Source organism: Macrotis lagotis, chromosome 7 (genome assembly GCF_037893015.1).
Source record: "Macrotis lagotis isolate mMagLag1 chromosome 7, bilby.v1.9.chrom.fasta, whole genome shotgun sequence".
Classification (NCBI taxonomy): Eukaryota; Metazoa; Chordata; class Mammalia; order Peramelemorphia; family Peramelidae; genus Macrotis; species Macrotis lagotis.
In genome coordinates this window covers 220134405-220161675 of record NC_133664.1, presented here as the reverse complement: position 1 = coordinate 220161675, position 27271 = coordinate 220134405, and the positions used below count along the sequence as shown (strand labels likewise).

General features: G+C 37.8%; 1 protein-coding gene and 1 pseudogene across 3 annotated transcripts in view; one reads left to right on the top strand and one right to left on the bottom strand.

Moving 5' to 3' along the window:
• Positions 1-27271, top strand: part of CECR2 (CECR2 histone acetyl-lysine reader) — a 161541-nt gene that overhangs the window by 119845 nt on the left and 14425 nt on the right. For 2 of the 3 annotated variants that reach the window (XM_074194958.1, XM_074194956.1), the window contains 9 exons: positions 8952-9035; positions 16463-16616; positions 19605-19734; positions 20725-20762; positions 20860-20951; positions 22300-22426; positions 23941-24329; positions 24574-24702; positions 24885-25698. In XM_074194958.1, coding sequence (XP_074051059.1) covers positions 8952-9035; positions 16463-16616; positions 19605-19734; positions 20725-20762; positions 20860-20951; positions 22300-22426; positions 23941-24329; positions 24574-24702; positions 24885-25698 — 1957 coding nt within the window. The remainder of the gene's footprint in view (positions 1-8951; positions 9036-16462; positions 16617-19604; positions 19735-20724; positions 20763-20859; positions 20952-22299; positions 22427-23940; positions 24330-24573; positions 24703-24884; positions 25699-27271) is intronic. The other variant, XM_074194957.1, reaches the window with a different exon arrangement.
• Positions 5510-6496, bottom strand: LOC141493508 (guanidinoacetate N-methyltransferase pseudogene; annotated as a pseudogene).

The following is a 27271-nucleotide window of genomic DNA, read 5'->3' as shown; positions in this document are numbered from 1 at the left end:
TTCGCCTAGCTTCTCTTTCTGGGTTTTGTCGATGGGATTTCCATTTAAGAAGTTTGTTTCATATTGTATATGAGGGAAGATCAGGAAACCTTATCACGGGCCTGTCTTCTCTTTACCATCTTGACCAGAAGGAAACATTTCATTTTGCAAAAGGTAGAAGATGCAAAGTAAGTTGCCATTCTGTTTAAATTCTTATTTAAATTCACTTCCAGATGAAATAGAAACCACTTTCAGGAAAAAATGATTGTATCTTTGAAAAAAGAGTGAGCTAAGAAAGGAAATGAATGCTGGGCAATAGTCTGACATACTCATACATTTGTAGGTATTGTTTTATGGGGTATCTAAGAGATTGATCTAACCACACAAGCAGCTCCAAATTAAATTGAAAATAAGAACAAAACTGCACAGATAGATGGAAATAGACCAAAGTGTCGAGAACAAATTTAAGAGGCATTAACTTTAATTTTAAAAAAGAAGCTCTTCATGTTCTTGATCATTCTTTACTCACTAAAGATAATTTTCAAATGTATCTGCAAAATTTATTACTGAGCTTTTGATATTTATTCCCAGGCATAGACCAGGTTAAAAAAATTTCAGATGATTTCTCAATGAATTTAGAAAACGTAGCCATCTCTCAAATTATCCATGCCAGAATAACAATTTGCTTTTGTTAGAATAAGTGAAGTGTGGGGTGGCTAGGTGGGGCTGTCGATAGAGCACTGGCCCTGGAGTCAGGAGTACCCGAGTTTAAATCCAGCCTCAGACAGTTAATAATTACCTAACTGCGTGACCTTGGGTAAGCCACTTAACCCCATTGCATTGCAAAAACCTTAAAAAAAAAAGTATAAGTGAAGTGTTAGCTGAAGGGTGTGCTGCAGATGTGTTTCAGCTAGGACCAAATAAAGTCTCACGTGATATTTTTATAAACAAGATGGAAAATGGAAATTTGTGAATTTCTAACTTGATAGTTTTTTCTTTTTTTTTCCTTGTTTAGGTTTTTACAAGGCAAATGGGGTTAAGTGGCTTGCCCAAGGCCACACAGCTAGGTAATTATTAAGTGTCTGAAGCTGGAGTTGACTCGGGTACTCCTGACTCCAGGGACGGTGTTCTATCCACTGTGCCACCTAGCTGCCCCTAACTTGATTTTTAACTTGGATAGATTGTTTACTTAAATAGTTTCATGGTCAAGTGCATAGGAGTCGTATACTCTGTCTGGAAAGAAGATTTTGGATAGGATGTGAAAGAGCTCCAGAGTTTTAAGACATAGTGAAGAGGACTTGACCCATAAAGGAGAGCTAGGTGCAAAAGGTAGAAGATACAGAAATGTAAGTTTTGCTTCATATGGATAATATTAGAAGTTGTTTAAAAATAAAAATACTGAGTATATAAAATGAACACTCCTGAATCCTCAACATTTCTCTATATATGACTAGCAAGATGCAGCAGAAAGAGCTAGGAAGAAAAATCCCATTCAAAGTAACTTCAGACAATATAAAATACCTGGGAGTCTGCCTGCCAAGGCAGACTCAGAGCCTTTTCTTTGAAAACAATCACAAAACACTTCTCACACAAATAAAATCAGATTCAAATAACTGGGCAAATATCAACTGCTCATGAATAGGCCAAGCAAATATAATAGAAATGACAATTCTACCTAAATTAAACTACTTCGTTAGTGTCCTACCAATAAAAATTCCAATAAATTACTTTAATGAGTTAGAAAAAATTGCAAGTAAATTCATATAGAGAAATAAAGAGTTGAGAATTTTCAGGGATTTAATGAAAAAACAGAGCAAATGAAGGTGGCTTCAGGTCTACCAGATCTAAAATTATATTATAAAGTATCAGTCATCAAAACTGTCTGGTATTGACTAAGAAATAGAGTGGTGGATCAGTGGAATAAGACTAGGTGCCATAGCAGGAATTAATTATAGTAATCTGCTGTTTGATATACCCAAGGAGTCCAGCTTTTGGAATAAAAACACTGATAAAAACTGTTGGGGGAAATTTGAAGTTAGTATGGTAGAAACTTGGATTAGACCAACACCTCACACCCTATACCAAGATAAGATAAAAAATCAATACAGAAGTTAGACATAAAAAACAATTCTAGGGGTGGCTAGGTGGTGTAGTAGATAAAGCACCGGCCCTGGAGTCAGGAGTACCTGGGTTCAAATCTGGTCTCAGACACTTAATAATTACCTAGCCATGTGGCCTTGGGCAAGCCACTTAACCCCATTTGCCTTGCAAAAACCTAAAAAAAAAAAATTCTATAAGCAAACTAGGGCAATCGTTTACCTATCAGATCTATGGAAAGGAAAGCAGTATGACCAAAGAAAAGATGAAGAATATTACTAAAAACAAACTAGATGATTTTGATCACATTAAATTAAAAAGCTTTTGCACAGACAAAACTGCTGTAACCAAGATCAAGAAAAATGTAGTAAACTGGGAAACAATCTTTCCAACTAGTATTTCTGACAAAGTACTCATTTCTAAAATATACAGACAACTGAGTCAAACTTTTTATTAAAAAAAAGACAAGCCATTTCCCATTTGACATATGGTCAAAGGATATGGAAAGACAATTTACAGATGAGGGAAATCAAAGCAAACCATAGGAAATCTGGGACACTAATACATTGTTGCTGGAGTTATGAACTCATCAAACCTTTCTGGAAAACAGTTTGGAGAGGTCCAGGGAGTGGTTCAATGCTTCTTATTAGCTGTGTGACCTGAGGTAAATCCCTTTTTTTTTCTTTTTGCAAGGCAATGGGGTTAAGTGACTTGCCCAAGGCCACACGGCTAGGTAATTATTAAGTATCTAAGGTCCGAATTGAACTCAGGGACTCCTGACTCCAGGGCCGGTGCTTTATCCACTGTGCCACCTAGCCACCCTAGGAGAGCAATTTGGAATTGTGCCCGAAGTGCAACAAAAATGTGCATACCCTTTGATCCAGCAATACCACTACTGGGTCTATACCCTAAAGAGATTATGAGAAAGGGCAAAAATAACCACCTGTACAAAAATTTTCATAGCAGCCCTGTTTGTGGTGTCAAAGAATTGGAAATTAAGTGAATGTCCTTCAATTGGGGAATGGCTTAACAAACTGTAGAATATGTTTGTCATGGAACACTATTGTTCTATTAGAAACCAGGGGGGTTGGGAATTCAGGGACACCTGGAAGGATTTGCATGAAATGATGGCTGAACAAGATGAGTAAAACCAGAAGAACATTGTACACCCTAACAGCAACATGGGGTGATGGTCAACCAATGGACTTGCTCATACCAACAGGGCAACAATCAGGCACAATTTGGGGGTATATTTGATGGAGAATACCATTTATATCCTGAGAAAGAATTGTGGAGTTTGAAAAAAAGACCAAAGACTATTACTTTTAATTTAAAAAAAACCCTTACGTTATATAATTTTTTTATCTCTTATACTTTGTTTCTTCCTTAAGGATATGATTTCTCTCTCATCGCATTCAATTTAGATCAATGCATACCATGGAAACAATGTAAAGATTTAACACACTTCCTTCTGTGGGGGGAGAAGGGAATCAAAATTAGGGGGGAAATTGTAAAATTCAAAATAAATAAAATCTTAAAAAAAAAAAGAAAAGAAAAATGCTGAGTTGAGCATCACTGCAGGTTAAATGTCCTGCCAAGCATAAGGTTTATCCTTTATACAGGGGACATATAAATTTTTTAAGCTCTATTATTCTGTGATTTATTTTTCTGAGATTCCTTCTCCAGCTCTTCATTAAGGTACATATTCTATTATATCAGTCAATAGTAAATAAAAATCCAAAGCTATCCCTATTAATATACTCGTACATTTTTATAACATAAAAATGCCAGTTTAACATTTAAAAATATAAAATACTTTTAAAAAAATATAATGCTATTAATGCTTGATTACTTCCTATTTTTCTAAATGAATGAAGTGGTCCTAACCCGGGTGTTGAGAAGAGTTTTATACTTTGCTCAAAGAGAAGCTACATTACATTTGGAGGTGGAGAGACTCACCTCGGGGTTAAACGATTTGGTTTCGGGGCTTCCTCTGGTACAGACTCATTCTGTAACCATAGTCTTGTCACATATCTCTCACTTTAGGGTAAGCCCAAAGTAACAAATTTCATAATAGTTCAGTAGATATAGTTTTCTCACCAGTATTTACCTGAAATCACAGGTCCACAACAGTCAAATAGAGGAAGGTAATATCTCTGAGATACCTTTTACCTTGCCTTAAATATGATATCCATTTTTATGTAAATTAGTGCAAAACAAATATTAATGTTCTTTTGTATAGGCTAGCCTTTTTTTTTGAGGTCAGAATTGCTTTATTATTTTAGCAGCAGGTTTTCTGCTACAACTGAGAAAATACAAGGCCTTCCCTTCCCCCACAGGACCTCTGCCACCCCAGTAGAGCACCTGGTCTGAAGAGCACCAAAATCTGAATAAAAGATGGAGGGGGACCTCACAGTGTATTAGTAAAAATTAAGGCTTTCAAATGGATTTCCATAGGGAAACAGACTGAAAGAGAACAAATGGGATGGATGGTGGAACTTGCTGGAGCCTAGAGTCCCTCAGCCTCTGGGACTCAAGACCCGAGTTCAGATCCCAACTCCAACTTTAGTGTCTAAGAACAAATCACTTCTCAGTTTTTTCACTTATAAAGGGAAAGGGACTGAACTTCTGACTTTAGCGATGAAAGGGAACACTCCAATGAAGAAATTTCCTGTACCAATGCAGATCTGCAGCTTAATCTGAAGATTCTCCAAGGAACCAGGCTCTGTGACTTGCCCAGAGTCACACCGGTACACACCGGAAGTGAGAGAAGAACCTGGGTCTTCTCTAGTAGATCCAATGCCTCTCTACCATCTATAACATGGGCCTACTCTTTGCTCCGCCCATCTTAAAGGAAAGGGGTTAACTGGCCACACAAGGAAGTATTAAGCATTAAGTATTAGGCACTGTGCTACACCCTCAGGCTACAAAGAAAGATAAAAACATTTTCCCTGATCCCAAGGGGTGCTATGGAGACCCCAGAAGCCACCCAATCTAATTCAGCTGTCATCTGAACAAGAATCCCATCCCCAACAAGTAGATGTTGACTCTTTAAAGCCCTCCAATGAGGGGAAACCTCATAATAGGAGCATTTGACCCCTAGACTCACTATTGGATTAGCAATACTCTGTCTAAAATGGGGTATAAACCCCTCAAAGCTAGGGGGCCAAGCTCTAGACTTCTCTGGACTTCTCCAGCACCATTTTAAGCATTTGATAAGCCCTACATAAAAGGGGAAGCCTATTTCCTTAAAACAATTCCTTGGAGAGACTTTTGGTGAAGAACATTCCATATAGGTAGCCTAATTATTAACTTTCCTGTCAAGCAGGTACATGTACCTTTTCTACAAATGAAACAAATTAAGGCCCTGAGTGGCTTTCAAGGACTAAGATGGTAGACAAATCAAAAGACAGAAAAATTCTAAACCTTAACATCTAGCATTGGGCTCAGCCCAGAGCTTAATATGCTTTTGTTGGATTAAAACAGAAGCCTCTTTACTACCCTTGGGGCCTTGAGTCAGGAGACAGGCCTAGAGAGTCCCTCAATCCCCTGCTTACTCTCTGCCTCTCTTCTTGTGTCAAGTTCCCCTGTCAAGTACTGTTAATATGTTGTCTGGGATCTACTGAGCAAACCTAGCAGGCTAGAGTCCCTGGTGCCCCCAGTCCAGGGTCAGCCTGGTAGGAAGAGAAAACTGGCATCTTCAGTGTTTGATGACTGTTGGGGTGATCATCTTGGGGAAGGAGTAGTAGGGGCATTCCTCAGGGGGCACTAGGTCCATCACAGTAGTGCTGATATTCTCTTTCTTGAAACCTGCCTCCACCAGGGCTGCAATCTGGGTCTCCTCAAACATCTTTTTGATATCCGTGTACTTAGTCTTCAGCAGTTCTCCCCAGTCCGTGAGATTGCAATAAGTGAGGACACCCCCAGGCTTCAGCAGGCAGAAAGCATGAGCCTTGATGAAGTTGAATTGATGGGTATGCCAGGTCTCCTCAGAGAGGGGATAGTTGTCATATAGAATTCCATCAAAATGTCCATCAGGCAGATTGGGCATCACCTCTTCCCACAAGCCTTTCAAGGGGACAACCTTATGGGGCTGATGCTGGGCCCAGTCCTGAAGCCGCTGGAAGATGCCATCATTGCAGTCAACGATCCAGTGCTCCTGGATGTTGGCTTCTTGCACTTTGCTGGCCGAAATGGCCATTCCAAAGCCAACTTCCAGGACCCTTCCCCCTCGGGCGGAGGCAGCGGCGGTGGCGGCCAGTGAGTGCATGTAGCAGGTCTCCCAGTGCTCCATCACCGGCTTGCCCAGGATCTGCAGGTGCATGTCGGGCCCATCGTAGCCGGCGGGCGCCCCGGCCCAGGAGGGCCGGCAGTCCTCGCCCGCCTGGAAGATGGGTGCCGGGGCAGCCTGGCCGGCCATGGTCCGCTCTTGTATAGGCTATCTTAAAAGATTCTTAAAAACCTCATTCAATCCATATGATTTTGTCAGTGGGAACACTTCATATAACAATCCAGATGAAAACTCATCCATGTGTTCAGTGATGAGAAACAGTGATTTGTACATTTTTGTGTCAGGCTCCCTGACCTTCTGGCAAAACAGAGAGCCGTCCTCTGGCTTCTCCTTGGTGCTTGGGCACAAATGCCGCATATAATGCCATCCTCTTGTTGGCACATATCTTTAATACCAGTTTTTGCATAACTATTAATACATCGGAACCTAGTAAGCTGGGGGACCTCTCATTTGTAGTATGAATGTCACTTTCAATTTTTAATGATTATGGTAATTTTCTGTTTGCAAACTGTAGAGAACCACTGGAAGATTGTACTTCAGTAATGAGTTTTTGTGCCAGGGTGAAACTTGAAGCCATTGAAATGATTATTTCCTGAGTATTGTCTACCTCTCTTCCTTTTGTTTGGTTTTGGACCTACTTCATTTGGTACACACAGTGTCTGTCCAAAATATAGTTATTGGGGATGAGTTCTTTAGGTTTTCCATCTAACTTGTCTATCACAGACTGAACAACCAGTATTGTTCTTTCCATTTGTTTTTCTCTTGGGGTGGTTAAGTATGCCTTCTTGATTTGCTTTTCTATCTCATTTCTAAGACAATGTGGTCAGCAGAATATTATTCACAATAGAAGCACCTGGAGGACTTCACCATCTATAGGGAAATCTCTCATACATTTCACCTCTGTACGAAATATTCTCCATGGCAAAGATCATATTTGCCTTGCTTGAAATTAGGAGAATCTTAGAAGCAAATGTAATTTTTAAGCAGGGTGACAAATATCAAACCTTAAGTATTTACCTTTTCTATGATAAAATACTTTCCTGATTTCTCATAACATGAAAAGGGATATGTAAGTTGATATATATGCTCTGGCAGGTTCTCTTAATCCTAATAAATTTAAGTTTAGAGTGTGGATCTAACAGTTTGGAATGACTGTTATAACTGTACTGGAGAATGATTAATTTTTGGCTTCCAAAAATCTCAAAGATTATCATTCATGTTATAGAGAAGCTGTGCCAGCTCTATAGAAGATGGCACATGCCAACAAAAATTCTCTACATGATTTCCTTCAGCAATTCAAGAGGTAATGGATGGCCATTAGAACCATGCAGAAGGAGTTCAATGGTGTCCTTAGATGAATAATGTATGAGAAATAGATCTGTCAGTGTCTGTTTTGCTGACTTATTACTACATAGATGATAGGAAGAGAAGCTAAAATCTCTTTAAAGGTATTAGAAGGAAAGTGATATGTGTCATCAGATGCAATCAGTTTTACTTAGCTTTTGTGGGAATATATTTTGTTAGAGAACATAGGGAAAGAATATTTTGTCAAAAAGCACATGAATTTTTAAAAAATAAATCAGTGAAAGAATGAGAATAAAAACATTAGAAGGACCTTCTAGAGCTACCATTTAGCTATTTCCTCTTCTTCCCAAGACTACAAAACATATCTCCTTTTAGTTGATCGTCTTAAAGGATTGAATTATAGGAGTGAATAAAATAATGTTTTGAGTAAGATGAATACATTTGACAATTACAAAAGAGAATTTCTAGCCTTTTAATTAACCATTGTCTTTGACTGTTGCTAATTAAGTAACCTTATTATAGTTAGTTTGTAATCACCAGACTTCATCTTGACCCCACTTCCCTTTCTCTTTCTCCTTACCTTATTCTGTCTGATGTTACCTGTGTTTTTGTGCCAGTAGAACCAGTAGAGGTTGTATAATCAGGGTCTAGAGTAAAAATTTATTTGGGGGCCTAATTTAGGGTTGGAAGTTTTTTGAGATTCTATTCAAAAGCAGGCTGATTCTATTTGTGAAGTTAAGTGTAGGTCAGTTTTACCTGAAATTTATGTTCCTAATTAACTAAATTAGTTTCATTTTTTAACTAATAAGCCCCAGAATAGATTAAGATCAAGATTGAACTAGTACTCAAAACTGCCCTTTATATGAGTAATGTTACCTTTTCCTCTTCCTTTCATTACCTTCTAGGCATTGGGTTTCTTCTCTCTCCTCTCTAATGCTTCCACGAAGAGATCACCTAATTCTGTATTTCCCAACTGTTCCTAATTCCCCTATTTCAGAGCCACTCCCTGGTTATTTGATTCTACACATTTTTAAGCAAAGCAGTGCATTATATTAAACAGTTAACAGGTTCCTTCAATAGTGAAGACTATTAAGTGACATTTAATTGCCTTTTGAGTTATTAGTCTTCTCCAGTTGTGCTAAATCAATCTAGTCCTTGGCTTATAGATAGTGGTCAAGATTTACTGCTCTAAAACTTTCAAGCCAATTCTTTATTCAGTAGTACTAATCACAGAGATCTTCTTGATCTTTCTTTTATTTTTCACCTCCTTGATTTTTAGGAGAAGCGTCTACATCGAACAGAGGAAGAATTACATTCTAGATGTGTGTCTGATCTATTGCCCATCAAGTCCTTTAAGCATGAGGTAAGTGTATAAGAGGTAATGGTACTACCCAATTTTTTTCCCCTATGATACTGTAAATTGGAATTCTGTATTTTGCTCTCTCAGACTAGATCCAATCTCTTATTTCCTAGTCCACACCCTGGCTTCTTCTCATCCTTACTCTAACCTCTCTGCTCTACTTAATATGAGCCACACACTATTTTCCTACATTCTATATACCTTCTCCCTTCCCTTGCTATTCTTTATTTCTTTTGCTTCTTACCTACCTCAGTCCTTGAATTTAGCCCCTGTCTCCTCTGTTTTACCAAGAGGTTTTCTCCCCCCACTTGTTTTCTTCTCAGCAGTTCTCAGGCTTAATTGATTTAAGCCAACTGAATGTGTAATATTCTCCACATTTTTTTAATCATTTGTTTTCAATCTTATTAAATACTTTCCCTGCTTATTTACTAAATAGAAGCAACTTAGTAGGGAAAACCTTGTCCTGGAGAAACATTTTTTTTTAATTAAAGATGTTATTTATTTATTTTGAGTTTTACAATTTTTCCCCCAATCTTATTTCCCTCCCCCCCACAGAAAGCAATTTATCAGTCTTCACTTTGTTTCCATGTTGTACATTGATCCAAATTGAATGTGATGAGAGAGAAATCATATCCTTATGGAAGAAACAAAAAGTATAAGAGTTAACAAGATCAGACAATTAAGATATCTGGTTTTTTTTTCTAAATTAAAAGGACTAGTCCTTGAACTTTGTTCAAACTCCACAGCTCCTTATCTGGATAGAGATGGTACTCTCCTTTGCAGACAGCCCCAAAATTGTCCCTGATTGTTGCTCTGATGGAATGAGCAAATCCATCAAGGTTGATTATCACCCCCATGTTGCTGTTAGGGTATACAGTGTTTTTCTGGTTCTGCTCATCACCTGGTTTCTAATAGAACAACAGTGTTCCATGACATACATATACCATAGTTTGCTAAGCCATTCCCTAATTGAAGGACATTTACTTCATTTCCAATTCTTTGCCACCACAAACAGGGCTGCTATGAATCTTTTCGTACAAGTGATGTTTTTACCCTTTTTCATCATCTCTTCAGGGTATAGACACAGTAGTGGTATTGCTGGTTCAAAGGGTATGCACATTTTTGTTGCCCTTTGGGTATAGTTCCAAATTTCTCTCCAGAAAGGTTAGCTGAGTTCACAGTTCCACCAACAGTGTAATTGTGTCCCAGATTTCCTACAACCCTTCCAACAATGATCATTATCCTTTCTGCTCATATTGGCCAGTTTGAGAGGTACCTCACAGAAGTTTTAATTTGCATTTCTCTAATAAATAATGATTTAAAGCAATTTTTTCATATGACTATGGATTGCTTTGATCTCCTCATCTGTAAATTGCCTTTGCATATCCTTTGACCATTTGTCAACTGAGCAATGGCTTTTTTAAAAAAAAATGACTCAGTTCTCTGTATATTTTAGAAATGAGTCCTTTGTCAGAATCATTAGTTGTTAAGATTGTTTCCCAGTTTACTACATTTCTTTTGATCTTGGTTACAGTGGGTTTGTCTGTGCAAAAGCCTTTTAATTTAATGTAATTGAAATCATCTAGTTTGTTTTTGGTGATGTTCCAGGAGCTGCATTTTAATCCAACCTTTGGCCCTAATAAGAAAGTTAACTAAAGAGTCATATTACTCTTTCAGAGACAAAAATTAGAATGATGGTTACAGAGGTAAAACTAAAGCACAATGATGACTTGTGATTTCCCAGGGTCTTATTTTTCTTGTCTGTAGAATTAAAGATCTGAAGCAGATGAACTTGGCTTCCTTTTAGCTCTCTCCTTCTAGAATACTATATAAATTTGTTTTTCACCTTGACAGAGACTTGTTTGTATTTTTTTTGATGAAAATAATAGAACTTCTTTATTGTTCTCAAATAATTAAGAAAAGCAATTATAATTTATCTCAGAATTGGCAATTCTGTAGGGAATTATTTCATATCTATGTTGCTAGTCTCTTATTCCCTCTGGTAGATTTTAATTATTGAATGACCTTTACCAATTGGGATCTAGCTTTTCTTCTTGCTTAAGTTTTCTTCCATTAGATAATATTCCCTGTCTTTATTTACTGGTTCTTTAGTGAACATCCAGTAAAAGCAATATCTTATTCTATTTATTCAACTCAACCTTTGGTGGAATCCTCAGGATAACAATTTGTTCTTCAGGTTGCACAGCCATTCTCTTATCCCATACACTCTCACCAGTGTGCTAGAAGTGAATTCATTCTCATAATAATTTCTGAAGAATTAGTTATAAGATATAAAGATATGTACATGTGATTCAGAATGAAGAAAGGGTAGACAGAGAAGAATGTAAACATTGCTTTCAAGGAAACACTGAAAAACATCAACATCCCTGGTCAAAGGTAATGGTCATTGTTAGTATCATCAACATAAAAACATACAGCTCCACTTCCTGTTAATCAATAAACTTTTCCCAGAATGTACATCTCCCAGCAGTTTACTTATGTTGATCTCTCTAGTTGAGTAGAGTCACTCTGGTGACAATTGGAACAGTCAAAAATTCCTGAAAACAGCTCTTATGGGGGAAAGGGATGAGTTTCAAGGCTATATTTCAACTATTGAAAAATCCCTAATGTAGTGCTTCCCAGTCAGGTTTTTGAATCCTGCACTGGTCACTCTGGAGGTTCAATTCTCCTTCTCCAAGGCCTCTCCTAATTGCTATTATGGAAAAGTTAGCTGTGATGGGAATCCTCATAGGATTCTGGGATGCTTAGTAAAGGCTCTTAGTTGGGTAGATTGGATATTGCTGTTGCCAAGCATCTTGGTCTCTAGTGGATTGACAAAAATGATATGGGGCCAAATAGGGTCTGCCAGCAAGAAGTAAGAAAGGAGGCTCAGATTAACTTGGAGCTTCTCCTTCAAATCCTTCTGGGATTTCAGACAGGTGGTTCCCTCCCCCTTGTTAGCAGCACCCTTGTAAGAAAGGGAAAGGCTGGGGCGGCTATGTGGTGCAGTGGATAAAAGCACTGGCCCTGAAGTCAGGAGTACCTGGGTTCAAATCCGGCCTCAGACACTTAATAATTACTTAGCTTTGTGGCCCTGGGCAAGCCACTTAACCCCTTTGCCTATCAAAAACCTAAAAACAAAAAAGAAAGAAAGAAAGGAAAAGGCTGAAGAAATGGTAAATGAAAGAAAAATATGACCCAGGAAAAATGTAGGTGATCAGAGATAGGAAAAAGGAGTCTGAACCCAAGCTAGGCCATGCAACAAGCAACCATTTTTCAGGTTCCTGCTATGTGGAGAGTATTGTGTTGATTGTGGAAACCATTCTACTGAGAGATCCAGTATTTTTTTTTTTTATGTTTTTGCAAGGCAATGGGGTTAAGTGGCTTGCCCAGGGCCACACGGCTAAGTAATTATTAAGTGTCTGAGGTCGGATTTGAACTCAGGCACTCCTGACTCCAGGGCCGGTGCTCTATCCACTGCGCCACCTAGCCACTCCCAGTATTTTCATACATAAGTAAATTCATATGAATTTTAAAAGGAAAAACTGTACCAGGCCAGCTAGGTGGCACAATGGATAGAGCACCGGGCCTGGAGTCACGAGTGCCTGAGTTCAAATCTGACCTCAGACACTTAATAATTACCTAGCTGTGTGGCCCTGGGCAAGCCACTTAACCCCATTGCCTTGCAAAAAAAAAAAAAAACAACATACCAACAATTAGGACATCTAGTCAAGGATTCTTGTATAAACTGAACCCAGGAGGAGCAGAGCAAAGGAAAGGAAAGGAAAGCTGTACAAACTCATGAGAGCAGAAGAGGATTGGCAGTTTCAGAAAATAGTGAATTAGCAGTTTGACTTGGGGCTCTGTGTGCAAGGTAGACAATAATGAGAAATAAATCTGGAGATCAGGGTGAGAATATGACTACAAATGCCACTTAAGGGATTTTTATTCTACCCTCTTATCCACAAAGCAGCCAGTGAGAATGTTAGACCTCTTCTTTTAGAAGATTATTTTTGCAACAATGGAGATGTGTTTGAAAATAAAGAGAATAAACCTCCCTATACCTTTAAAGATCATCTTGGGCATAATAAAGGCCACTCTAAAGTCCTCTGATACTAGAGGCAGGGTGGAGGTGTAGCTGGAGTTCTGAATGTGGACTGAGGATGACCTGGATTCAACCTGCCTCTGACACATTAACTTTTGGTCACCGTCTCTGCACATCCTCATATGTTAAGTGAGGGGCTTGGCTTGGTCCTTTCTAACTCTAGAGCTGTGATCCTATGATTTCAACTAAAAGTGATCTTTCTCTCCTCAGATTTTCAATGTCTGACTTGCTCTTATTGAATTCTACTGTGTTCTTTAATTATGTTGTAAGATTTAGAGATGGAAGTCACCTTAAAAATTGCCCAGTCCAGACACTTTTAACCTTTCTTAGATTATGAATTCCCTTCTCAGAATAATGTTTTTATATGCATAAAGTAATATAGAATATTATAAAGAAACCTTTATAATTGTAGTTTAAAAGATATTTTTAGGGGCGGCTAGGTGGCGCAGTGGATAGAGCACTGGCCCTGGAGTCAGGAGTGCCTGGGTTCAAATCCCACCTCAGACACTTGATAATTACCTAGCCGTGTAGCCTTGGGTAAGCCACTTAAGCCCATTGCCTTGAAAAATCTTTAAAAAAAAAAAACAATTTTTTAAAACAACTTCACAGGCCCTATATAGGGTTTTGTTTTGTTTTAGGGGGATTTTTTTTTTAGGTTTTTGCAAGGCAAATGTGGTTAAATGGCTTGCCCAAGACCACACGGCTAGGTAATTATCAAGTGTCTGAGGTGGGATTTGAACCCAGGTACTCCTGACTCCAGGGCCAGTGCTCTATCCACTGCGCCACCTAGCTACCCCCCTATATAAGTTTTAATACCTGTGATCAGTCTAACCTCCTCCTCTTAAAGGAAATGACTTGCCCAAGATTAGAGACAAAATATCTCATACAGGAATTGAATTTGCTTCCTCTTTGCCCATGGAGGCATCTTTGGTGTCATGGTTAGTGATACAGCCTCAGAGCTTGGAAGACTTGGGGGCAGTCATTTACCCTTTGTACTCTTAGTCATTTCTCTGAAGCTATAAGTTGCAGTGGTACCTGCATTGGTACAGTGAATTCTCTTACCTTTCTCCATAAAATCATAGGTCTAATCCCTGTACAAACCAGCCTCTGGCCTCAAAATACTCTGATGTACCTTACTGTCCCCTATAAGACTTAAGTTCTTGCAGGGCAAAGATTCTCTTTCATTCTAATAGCCCAGGAAGCTACAAGTGTATTTAAATAGGCATTTACTTATGTTTATTAAACTGAATGTCTGGTGGGTAAAATTGCCCCAAGATTATAACTATGCTTCATTTAGAAACCTTAGATAGAGTTTTTGGTATTCATTCCACCACCACCATCAGTATTTCATCTAAAGTGGCATTTTCAAGGAAATCACTATTGTCATTGGTCAGATTGAACCTGGGTATGGCACCTGCAGCTGAGTAAAAGCCAATTATTCTTCTTTTCCCTCCCTACAAAATATTCCAAATAAATTAAAATTTATGTAGCATCTATTTGAATATAGTAGTCCCCTGTGACTATTGACAGTCTTTCTTAGCAATCAGAACTCTCCAAATTAGTATAGGTTATTTTAGGGTTGATTTCTTCCGTCACTGGACATCTTCATGCTGTGTGTACATGGTCTTTTGTTAAGGGTATTATTAATTTAGAGTCTGCTATTAATTTAGCGTCTGCATTTTCAGAAAAAAAAATTCAAAGCCATAAAAGATTGAGGATTTCAAATTCTATGCTAAAAAGCATGATAAAAGGTTGATGTGCTTTTTGGGTTTCATCTTTCCTGAGATGTAAGCAAAGATAGCTTCTTTCTTTTCCAGAGTTTTTTCTCTATTTAGTAAACAAACAGTTCATCTGGCTTCAATGATAAATCAATAAGCAATTCTTAAACACTCCCTTTTTGTGAGGTATGGAAGAAGACACATCTGAAGTGGGACTCTGTTGGGCTAGAATGAGAGATAGGGTGAATTTAGTTATGCTAACTGTTAAGAAATGAGTTCAGGCTGAGTGTCAGTGATAGAATTAGAGATCCTTCCAATCTTAATGGTAGTTTGGCTTTCCTTACCACAAGCAGGTCCAGAAATAGTGTTCGTTTCTTCCCTTTCCTGATGAAGTCCTTGGAGGTCTGGAGGTGGAAAGTGCCTCCTCTATGAGCTGGTCTACAGTGGCAGAAGGCTCAAAGGGTGCAGGAGTTGGTCTAGGAGCAGTCCCACTAATTGGGAATGATTATGGGCCTGTGTCAGTTGTACTAGGTGGCCTAGAAACTGTCTCTGTTGAAGAAAATTTGAGAGAAAGGGTTGATAAAAACCAGTAGATACTTGATTCTACAATAGATTCTTATTGGAGCAAATCTTGTCACAGACTCAATTTTTTGTATTTTCTTTAACTCACTCCAGCCCAGATTAATGACTTGTTTTGTTTTTTCCAGAAAGTACTATATTTCTATTGTCTTTGTTTTTAATGCTTTTCTTTTTTTTCCTGAATCAGATTCAAAAAGCTAACTCCAAACATTCTATCACCTTTCTCCAGTGATAGAAGTATAATTCAATGCTTTACCAAGATCATGCTAGAATTTTTACTTTTTAAATTTTTTTTGTAAACTTTCTTATCATAACATTTCTAAATGCATCCTTTTTTCCTTACCAAAGGATGAAAAATAAAAGGAAACAAAACTCAATGAGCACATCAACTGAAGTTGTTATGTTCCCTACCCATTCTCCCCCAGATCTTTAAGAAAGGGAGAGAGGTACCATTTCTTATCTTTACTTATGCAACAAAATTGATCGTTGTCTGGGTTTTTCCCTATTTTATTTGCAAAGGGAAGAAAAACAGAACAGCAGCTGCTTTGGAAAGTCCCAATGCACTCTTGTACTCCCTCCCCTTTTCTCTCAACTTTTGAACATATAGAAATTACCAGATTATGTTTACAATGCTTTTCTGAGTGAAGGGAACCCAAGAAAGCATGCTAAAAGCCTCACTCAAGGTAACACATTAATGAAATTAAGTCCTTGGTCTCTTGAGTGACACAAACCATCTTTCACAGGTCTATGTCATTTCTTCAACATATCAACTCTAAAAGTTTTTCTTGTCTTAGTATTTTGTTTGTGCACATCTCAGCACTTAAATTTCATTATTCTTTAATTCCTTTTAATTCATTTATTAATTTAATGATGTCTATATTTACCTTTTCTGCATAATTTTATTTAGACTTACATGTAGTCTTTACTTTGTGCCCAAAAAATAATGATTTAACATGTGTTACATAATGGTATAAACTAGTACTGTATTCTTCTTGCATTATATTTTATACTTGTCTGGTTTCTCTCAGGAGACCCCTTTGCTCTGCAAAATAGAGAAACAGAAGCGTAAGGAGGAGGATGAGGAACGCCAAATTCTTTTAGCTGTGCAAAAGAAAGAACAAGAACAGATGCTCAAGGAGGAGAGGAAACGGGAAATGGAAGAAAAGGTCAAAGCAGTGGAAGGTAGATGTGCTTTCTACATGAATAAGAATAAATTTAACACAGTTAATATCGTAGATGGTGCCAAGTCAGAGTTTCGTGTATATATGAAACCTTTGCCTTGTCCTGGTCTTTTCAATGCTTTTCTTCTTCCCTTATTGTCCGTCTGCATTCTCCTACTTCTTTTCTTAACATCTGGCTAGTGCATTCCTTATACAAGTCCCTTCCTTTATAGATAGTGCTCTCACAGTTGTTTTCATAACACACTGCATCCCACTTCCTCTGCTTGGAAATAGTTTCAGAATGTATTTAATCATACAGGTAATATTTTGGGAAAAAAACGAAAATTTTATGAAAATACTTCTTTGAGAGACATTGTATGTAACATAGCTTAGAGACACTTGCAATCAGGATCATTTTGCTTGAACTATAGACAAATCACTAATATTTCAGATAACTATTTAATACTATATTAAAATCAGGTTTCTGATCTGCACTGAATTCTGAAATGATTGAAGATATTCTCTTTTATTTTTCTCTAGTTCAGTTCTACAGTTCAGGGAAGCATATCCTAGATTGATTGAATTTTTAACCTTTGTGCATCCATGGGAACTGAATATTCTCCTTTTCCATGAAATCACAGACATGAGCCAAAGAAATTTTAGAGCTGTTGCCCCCAAGATTTTATTTGGTCCTTATAAAGTCAAGGCTGGACTTCTGGTTTGTGAAAAATTTTGCCTATATTATCTTATTGTTCTTCAGAGTATAATTATTTGCAGATGAAGAAATTCAAATTGCAGTTTTTTCTTGTTACAGAGTTAGAAATTGTATCCAAATCTTCTTCCAAGTTACACAAACATACTTTTAACATGGTAGTAGTTGTTCTCTTCCCTGAATGCAGAATTAAATTGCCTTTTACGAAATTAGGAAAATAGTGTGAGGAACCTAAGCCTATGGAGATGAATGATTTGAAGGGGCACTGCAGATAACTTGTGTGCCCAGACATATAGCCTGTCACTAGGTAGAAGAGGCAAGATAGATTAAGCTTTGGCCTTGTCTGATTATGGACCCTTCTACCTCTAAAACACATCCTCCATATTGATTAACATGGGTTGTGCACAGACAAGCTTGGAGTTCATATAGGAATAAGCCCCTGGTGATAAGTGAGGAGAACCTGGCTATGCAACCCTGCCTCATGCCAATTATAGCTGCCACTCTGTTCTCAGTTCTAGCTAGATCTATTGTCAGCACTTCTACCAAAGCAAGGCATAGAGGTCAGTGGAAAGAAAGAAGATGATAGAGGAAAGAGGCAGTTCATATATTCAAGCTTGATCCTACCTCTTTCACTATGTATTTATATATCTGTAATCTACTTCTGTAGTATTGTGTATTGTGAATATATATCTGTGTAGGGATTAGGTCTTACCTAAGTTTTTTATCTTCCCTGATACCAATTATAGTGTTCTTGTGACACACACTGAGTTTTTAGTATCTCTTGAATTCAATTTCATATTCATTTCAAAAATGTTTGAGTTGTCTACTACATTAGAGCTTATGTATGATTACTTTTAGGTATAAGTATAGAAACCTATGCATTTGTGTGTGGAGTTGTACATGACCTTTCTCAGTGAGAGAAGTAAGGAATAAATTATTACCATAAAGACAGAGACTATTCATTTCTCTCTCCTTTCTTTTTCTTCCTTCCTTCTTCTCTATCTGCTTTCTGCTTTCTTCCTTATGTCTTCCTGCCTAACTGAAACTGTAGGATTAGTAGGAGTGAGAGAAATGATTTCCATTAATTTATACCATACCAAAAGCTATTTGCTTTGATTTGGTTTAATTGATAATACAATGGGCTCATCATGTTGATAAAAATAGCTGTAAATAATAAATTTAGTTCAGTGTTTCTAGATCATTTTAGAATTAGATATTCTATTTATACTTTTAGTTAGGTGGAAAGCATTTTATTAAGAACATTCTATGGAGTAAAAATATAAGCAACTAATATGATCCTTGCTTTCAGGGACCTTATATTCTAAAAGAGAAAGGTAAGCTCATAAAGTGGATCTGGTAAAAGTGGGGTGGGTTATGTAAATTGATACAGCTATCTTGCATAGCAATGTGTGATAGAATATACAGTGTTATATCCTTTTACCCAGTGATTCTCCTCTTCTAAGACCTATCTAATCTTAAATTATTAACGCTTTTATTTATAAGTAGGGACAGCCTTTGGATTTGTTTCCAACCTCGGAAGTCTAATCATATAAAAGTGACTTATCATATTTATTATATCTTCTTAAATAGCAGGTATTCTAACCCAGAAATGGCAAATGAAGAGAATAAAAGATCCAAACAAATCAAACTATTAAAAAAAAAAGAAGGCAAAATATTTTTGAGTAATACTATCAATGGAAAACTAAATAGTAAATTTCATGGTTTCATTTATGGGTTTATTTCTAATTTTGTTTATTTGTATTTATTAAAATGGTTTTTACTTTAAAAATTATCTTTTATCTAAAAAACTAATAGGGTTGTAAGGAGGAAAACAACAAGTTTATATAGTCAAAGACTCATATAGAAGGATATAAGAGAAAATTCAATTGAGTTCTTTAATTTTGTAGATGACTTGCCCCAGTTCATATAGTTGATTGGTGACAGACACTAATCTGGAATCCAGATCTGTTAATTCCTAATCCAGTTGTTTTTCCAGTTACTTCCCTGTGTTTTTTTTTTTTATTGACTATGTCTCTAAAGGGGCAGCTAGGTGGTGCCCTAAATAGAGCACCAGCCCAGGGGTCAGGAGGACCAGAGTTCAAATCCAGCCTCAGACACTTAATATTGACTTAGCTTTGTGGCCTTAGGCAAGTCACTCAACCCCATTCCCGTGCAAAAATAAATTAAGTCTCTATGTAGGAAAACTCCTAGATGTTTAAGAAGCTTCATCAAACTTCTTTGTTATATGATCTTAATTTACATTGTTTGCCAGTAGTAATACACTTTTTATTCCTTCAGATCGAGCTAAGAGGAGGAAGCTCAGGGAAGAACGGGCATGGCTTTTAGCCCAAGGGAAAGAGCTTCCTCCAGAACTCTCCCATTTGGACTCCAATTCTCCCACCAGAGAAGAAAGAAAAGCTAGGGATCTGTGAGTATCAGTGAAAGAAATAACAGTTCTGTTCTCATGTAATTCTGTCATGTACATATTCTCAGGTTGGACCTTGAATTTTCTGTAGACTTCTCAGTGATGGCAATGAAGAAAAAAATGTGTCCCTGTGTTATAGGATGTCCTTGGAGTTTCTGGGTTCTTGCTAAATGATATTCTAGAAACCTTTTCTACCTAATGAGAAATTCAATCCTGTTTGTGTTTCTTCTAGTTTTGCTTCTTTGAAGAATCTTACATTTCTTTCCTTTTCTTTGCAAGTTAATGGGATTAAGTGACTTTCCCAAGGTCACTCAGTTAGGTAAATTATATAGTGTCTGAGCTGACATTTGAACTCAGGTCCTCCTGACTCTAGAACCAGTGAGAGGAGAGAGTTAATTAGGGTTTGAAATTTGAATATCAATGGAACTTTGGTTAGTGTGGGGTTTTGGTTTTTTGGATTTTGGTTTTTGCAAGGCAGTGGGGTTAAGTAACTTGCCCGAAGCCACACAACTAAGTAATTATTATGTGTCTGAGGTCGAATTTGAACTCAGGTCTTCCTGACTCCAGGACCAGTGCACCACTATTCTTTCACTTTTTAAAAAAAATTAACATTATTTCATAAAAATGGAATTCTTGAAAGTATGAAAAGTTATTTTGCTTCAGGAATTTTTAAAGAGAACAAATGATTTTAAGCTAAAATATTCTCATTATCTTCTGTTTCCCTTTTATGAATTAATTAGGAAATAGTCTAATCAACCAAACACTTTCATTAAACTTTTGGGATTTGATTTATATTTTCAATTTTTTTCTTTACCATATGCAGTAAATTGCTTTTGCTGTACAATATTCACATTCTTTATGCCTATAGCAAAGAATGCCTATTTGAGATTGCTATAATTTTGTAATTACTGGTGAATCAACCATACAATTATGACTGATAGAGGGACTGAGTGAGATAAATTGTTGTTAATAATTTTTACTTTTTATTTGTAGCTTTGAGCTGGATGATGAATTCACAGCCATGTACAAAGGTTAGTGCCTATCCTCAATATTTATATCCTTGAAAGAAAATTGTTTTATCCAATTTTAAATCTGAATAAATACTGACTATTAGTTTCTGATTATCAGTTCTCGATGTGGTAAAGGCTCACAAAGACTCTTGGCCCTTCTTGGAACCTGTAGATGAATCTTATGCTCCGAACTATTACCAGATCATTAAAGTAAGCAATTACTTTTTCCCTTTAAATTTATTTTTTCCAGTTACATATAAAGATAGTTTTATTTTTCAGGATTCGTTTTTTTGTAAGATTTTGAGCTCTACATTTTTCTATCTCCTTCCCTTCCTTCTTCCTTCCCCTTGACAGCAAATAGCTTATATATGTACAGTCATGTTAAACATTTCCACATTAGTCATGTTGTAAAAGAAGAATCAGAACAAAGGGGGGGGGGGGACCATGAGAAAGAAAAAACAAAATAAATTTTTAAAAATGAAAATAGTATGCTTTATCTTACATTTAGACTAGAAAGTTCTTTCTCTGAATGTGGATGGCATTTCCCATCACAGGTCTTTTAGAGTTGGCTTTGATCATTGTACAAATGAGAAGAACCAAATCAGTCATAGCTGATAGTTTTGCTGTTAATTGGTATAGTTTTTGCCTTGGTTCTGCTGATTTCACGCAGCATCAATTCATGTGAGTCTTTCTAAAATTTTCTGCAATCCACTTGTTCATGATTTCTTACAGAACCAGTAGTATTCATTTGTTCAGCCCTTCTCCAATTGATGAGCTTCCCTTCAATTTCCAGTTCTTTGCCAATACTAAAAGAGTTGCTATGAATATTTTTGTATAAATTGGTCTTTGCCCCTTTTTTATAATCTCCTTAACCTAGTAATCATATTACTGGATCAAAGGGGATGCAGTTTTTATTGACCTTTGGGCATAGCTCTCCAGAATGGTTGGGTCAGTTCACAAGTCCACCAACAGTGAATTAGTATCCCAGTTTTCCCACATTCCCGCCAACATTTTTCATTTCCTTTTTTTGTCACATTAGTCATGTCTTAGCTTTTCTCAACAATAGAGTATTCCAAGACAATCAAAGATTATCCAGTAGTTAAAGGACTAACAATGGATCTTAATGAAAGAACTGTTATTATTTCAATAAAGACCAAAGCATGGTATTTTTCACTTCCCTTTGTTTCATATTGAGTCTTCTTATACAAAATGACTAATCTGACAATTTTTTAAATAATTGCACATATATCACCTATTATTGTTTACCATTAAGGGAATGGAGCATAGAAAGGACAGAATTTGATGCTCAACATTTTTTTAATAGTTGATTTAACATGTAATGGGGAGTGGATTTTTTTAATAAAAGTCCTTAATTGTCACTCTAGTAGTTAGTTCTGAGAGAGGAAATTTATAGTGAGTGGGACAGTGAGACAGTAAGAAGAGAAATAGAATTGAATGAAAGAATAATGTGATCATTAGGTAACTTTTTTCAGTATCTGAACAGAATCCAAGCTTTTCTTTAATATTGTTATAATTAGAGGTGCACATCTTGTTTCAGGTCCCCATGGATATCTCAAGCATGGAGAAAAAACTAAATGGAGGCCTCTACTGTACCAAGGAAGAGTTCGTCAATGACATGAAGATTATGTTTAGAAATTGCCTAAAATATAATGGAGAAAATAGTGGTAAGAAGAGAAGTATTTTTTTCTCAGTGTTCACAAGGTTTCTTTGAGTGCTGAAAAGTTATAAACAGAATTGCACAATGCAGTGCAATTCATTTCTTTATAGAATCTTTTCATTCTTAAAGAATTATTTAACGAAGCCATACTAGGACACATGTCACTCAAAATACAACACTGGAGGAGAACCTTATTTCAACAATAACTGCTTTTGGTAGTTGTGCTAGGAAGTTGACCCAGTTCTGAGGAAATGATACATTGCCACTCTGATCTTTCTGCTCTTGTGGGTAATCTCCATCTTATTCTCCTCCATGCCAGCCCAGCTGGGCTACTGTTCACATGCCCTTGTCCTCCACACCTTTACCTCTGAGTTTTGTGAGCCTTGCATGTTAGAGAGGGAAAAAAAGAAATGGTTTTGGTTTTTTAGGTTTTCTTGCCCTTTTCCCTTCAGGTTTGTGATTTTAATTTGTAATTCCAAATGACTTTTGTTTTGCTGATGGAACAGAATTTATGACAACTATTTGGACTTTTTTGTTTTGTTTGTTCCTAGTTTTCTCTGTCCTGAGTTGCATGTGCACACACACACACACACACACACACACACACACACACACACACACAGACAATTCTACAGATACAACTTCTAGTGTATTTGGAATAGTCCATTAAATAAATAGTTCATTGACCAAGGATAACCTTTGATTGTCTGTATAATATCAGCCACTGGGGGTGCCATCAGCTAGGTTGTGATTGAGAATAAATTCTCATTTCTTACATATGTGACCATCATGCCTAGAATATATACAGTTTTCAGGTAATTACTTAAACGACCTATACAAATCTCTCCTTGAATTTCTCATCTCATTGATGTGTTTTTCTTTTTTGGGTTGTGAACTTAGCAATAAATCAGCAAACACAAAAAATGTCAATATTAAAGGAACAGTAAAGGGGATTATATAAGAAAATTAATTTCTTGCATAGTAAGATTTTACAGCAACAAGGTAGTGACGGCATTGCTTATTTGCACCCCTCTGCACTACATTATATGTAATGCCGTTTTTTAATGTTTTGTTGGGGGTTTTTAACATTGTCCCTACTCACTAACCCACCTACTTCCCTCTTTCCCCAAAGTGGCAGCCATCTCATAACAAACGTGTAGTTAAAATTATCAGGTCATTCTGTCCCTCTAATCCATCATCCTCTTTTGAAGACATTTACTGGTTGCTGCTTTGGTCTGAATCCTGAGGTCATTCAGAGCTTTTCCCCTCACATTGTTATGGTATTGACATAATTTGTTCTTCTGGGTCTATTCACTTCATTCTACATAAGTTCATAGAAGATTTTCCATATTCCTATGAATCCACTGTATTCATCATGATCATTCTATTCATACACAACAATCAGTTATCATTTTTCAATTTTTTGGATACCACTTATATCTGTTTCTTTGCCCTGGCAAAAATTATTCAAAGTTCCTTTTCTTCTCTCCTTGGGATGACCACATTTTGCTCTAAACACAGAGTATACCAAGATGTCTGACAACTTAGAAAGATGCTTCCATCGGGCAATGCTAAAGCATTTTCCTGGTGAAGATGGAGACACAGATGATGAGTTTTGGATTCGAGAGGATGAGAAGCGGGAGAAGAGGAAGAGCCGAGCTGGACGAGGGAGTACAGGAAGCATTTGGACGCGGTCTAGAGACCCTGAGGGATCCAGCAGGAGACAGCAGCCTTTGGAGAATGGGGGAAAGCCCCTGCCACCACCACATCGATCTTCCTCCTCATCAGATGACCAGAGCAGCAGGACCCTGCAGCCACCCAGGGAGGTGGGTCCTTCCAATGGCCGCAGCTTCTCTCATCCTTTGCATTTTGGTGGGATGCCTAACCAGGCCCCTCTTTTAGGCCAGATGGTAAGAGTAAATAAATAGCATTCTATTTTTTTCTTATATAGTGAATTTATGGACAGAGTGGAAGACACTTTAATAAGGCTTCGTACCACATTTTCCCCATGTCTTATCATCTATCCCTTTCTTGATGTCGCATGCTTGTTCTTTCAAAACCCATTCCAGATTATTTTTCTCTTTAAGGGATTCTACCACCTTATACCTAATGTCTGCTATTTGTTTCCTGGTCCCCTTCCCCACTGACCTCCAGAGGCCAGCAGTGCCAGGAACATTTGGTCCCCTTCATGGATCAGATCCAGTTAACTTATATGGGTCCCCCAGAGTCCCAGAGCCCCACCCTGGAGAGCCCGTTCAGCAGCACCAGCACTTTCCAATGCAGGTGAGAGACCTCAAAACTTAAGCAGCAGTTGTCATGGGCATTAACTCTAAAACTATATTCTGCCTAACCTAGAAGGTCAGTCTTGTCTGGTTTCTGGTGACTAGACAGGGGTGACTAGAACTAGACAGGCTTCATCTGGGAGACCTGGTGAGCCTTCTCTTCTAACCCCTGTCCTCTTTCAGCCTCCAGTTGGATTAAATGAACACAGAGGCCCGAGACTTGGTGTCCCAGAAGAAAACCAGGTGTGTGGAGGGCTGACTCACTTCTCTCCCATGGGACCCCCTCCTGGACCCCTCCAACGTGGCTCTGGTCAGGATGGGAACATATACCCCACAGCCCAGTTCCAGGCAGGATTTCTTCCTCCCAGGCATAATGGGCCTCCAGTCAGACAAGAATTTTCTGAAAGTTCAGAGGTACCCCCTCCTAGTCACATGTACAGACCATACAAGTACCTGAATCGAGTACATGCTGCAGTCTGGAATGGGAACCATGGGTCAGCAAATCAAGGACCCTTGAGTCCAGAAGAGAAAGCCCCTGTGGTCCCAGGAACCACTCTCCAACCTCGAATTAGTCACATGATGGATCCACGAGGGATGAGATCATCTCTACCCCCAAACCAGTGGACCGAACAGTCAAGCTTCCTACCTCATGGGGTTCCTCCTTCTGGATATATCAGGCCACCCTGTAAATCTACCGGACAGAGATTGCAGCAGCCACCGGTACAGAGCTCTCTGTTTGGGGGACCCTCCCCAGCTCTTCGAGGAGTCCAAGGAGGAGAGTCTATGATGGACAGCCCAGAGATGATTGCCATGCAGCAGCTGTCATCCCGTGTGTGCCCACCAGGTGTGCCTTACCATCCCCGACAGCCTCCTTCCCCGAACCTCCCTGGTCCTTTTCCCCAGGGAGTGGTAAGCCTGTCGACCTCTAAGCCAGCCTTAGAAAACAATGGGAGTGCACAAAATACCAGTGAAACAAAAGAACCTGAGGGTAACCAAGGTAGGTTCTGAGTTTGATGTTTACTTTAGTTTATGAGTGAATGGATTGATTGCATGAATCACTTTCAAAATCAGAATGATGGTTGATTTTTAGGCTTCTTTATCCATAGATTTACCTTTAAAGTCAGTTGAACTATAAGTAACTCTCTGGTCCCCTTTGTTTTGTAGATATTGTCTTACTAATAGTTATTATTGATGAAAGTTGCTAAGAAGTGATTCTTCCTCCAACAATTCTTTTTCTGTGTTGCCTTCATGTCTTTATGATTTTATTTGGAATTTTCTTGGCAAACATACTGGAGTGGTTTGACATTTCCAACTTACTATTTCTGAACCCTTTAGTAAAAAAAGAAAGAATTCAAATTATAAATTCTCAAGCAGCCACTTAGAAAAACCACTTGAGGGAAGTCCATCAAAAGAAGACTCGTGTGAATTTATATTCCATTTTTTAAAGGTTTTCGTCTCCTTAGTGGAACTCTGCAGTTATTTGTCTAGGTGACAGTTTTCTTTCAAGGGAATAGTGATGCCTAAAGTTTGAGGGCTTATTTGAGTAAACCTCTTCAGTCTTAACAGAATTTGAAGGTAACATTTTGAGATGTAAATAGAGAAGGGAAAAATGTTTTTAACTTACTTTGTGATCCTCTTTACAAGCCAAATTAGAACGAATCCTTGTTAGAATGAAACCCTTTTAAGGCTTTTGGGGGGGGGGGTAGAGCTTCAACAATAATACTCTGAAGAATCCCACGATTCTGATTAGCTGCTTAACAGGCTGATGGGTAATTTGTTTTGATTTTTTTATTAGACTTTACCAAGGCGCTAATACTAGATAGGATATATAAGAGATGATTAACCTATGCTTAATCCAGCTTCTTGTCCATTCAACTTTTTTTTATAGTCGCATTTTAACTCACATGCTAGGGTTACCTAACAATTGTCCTCACCCTCTTACCCCATCCTTCCCCTACTTTCTAGGTTAACTTACTGTACACAGACTCTTTTCTTCCCCGCCTGGACACTTTCACCTCCAGTACACTTCAATGCTATTCTTTTAGCATTTTCTGAGACTTCTGCTGGCAGAAAAATATCTATACCTGTCAGATATTTTTCAGTCATGTCTGATTTCATGACCTCATTTGGGGTTTTCTTGGCAAAACTTCTGTAATGCTTTGTCATTTCCTTTTCCATTTTAGACTTGGAAAAAACTGATGCAAGCTAAGTGACTTGTCTAGGGTCATACATATAGTAAGTGTCTCAGGCCAGATTTGAATTCATTTTTTGCTAACTCCAGGGCCAGTGCTCTATCCACTGCTCTACCTGTTTCTCTGCTACTCATCTCTTCTTGTGTGAATCTAGAAAAAGCCCTTCCAGGACTTGATCAATCTTTGTTGAAACAGGATTTATTAATGCTTAGTGGTGGATCTCACTTCCAGGTTCCTGAAGTATCAGAAATAACTGGACAATCTGGCATTGCCACCACTGTCTCCCTTAGGAATTTTCAAAATATCCCCTCATGGAAGGAAGGCAGCATGTCTCTTAAAAGAAAATTAACTTTTATAAAAAAAAAAAAAGAATAAAGA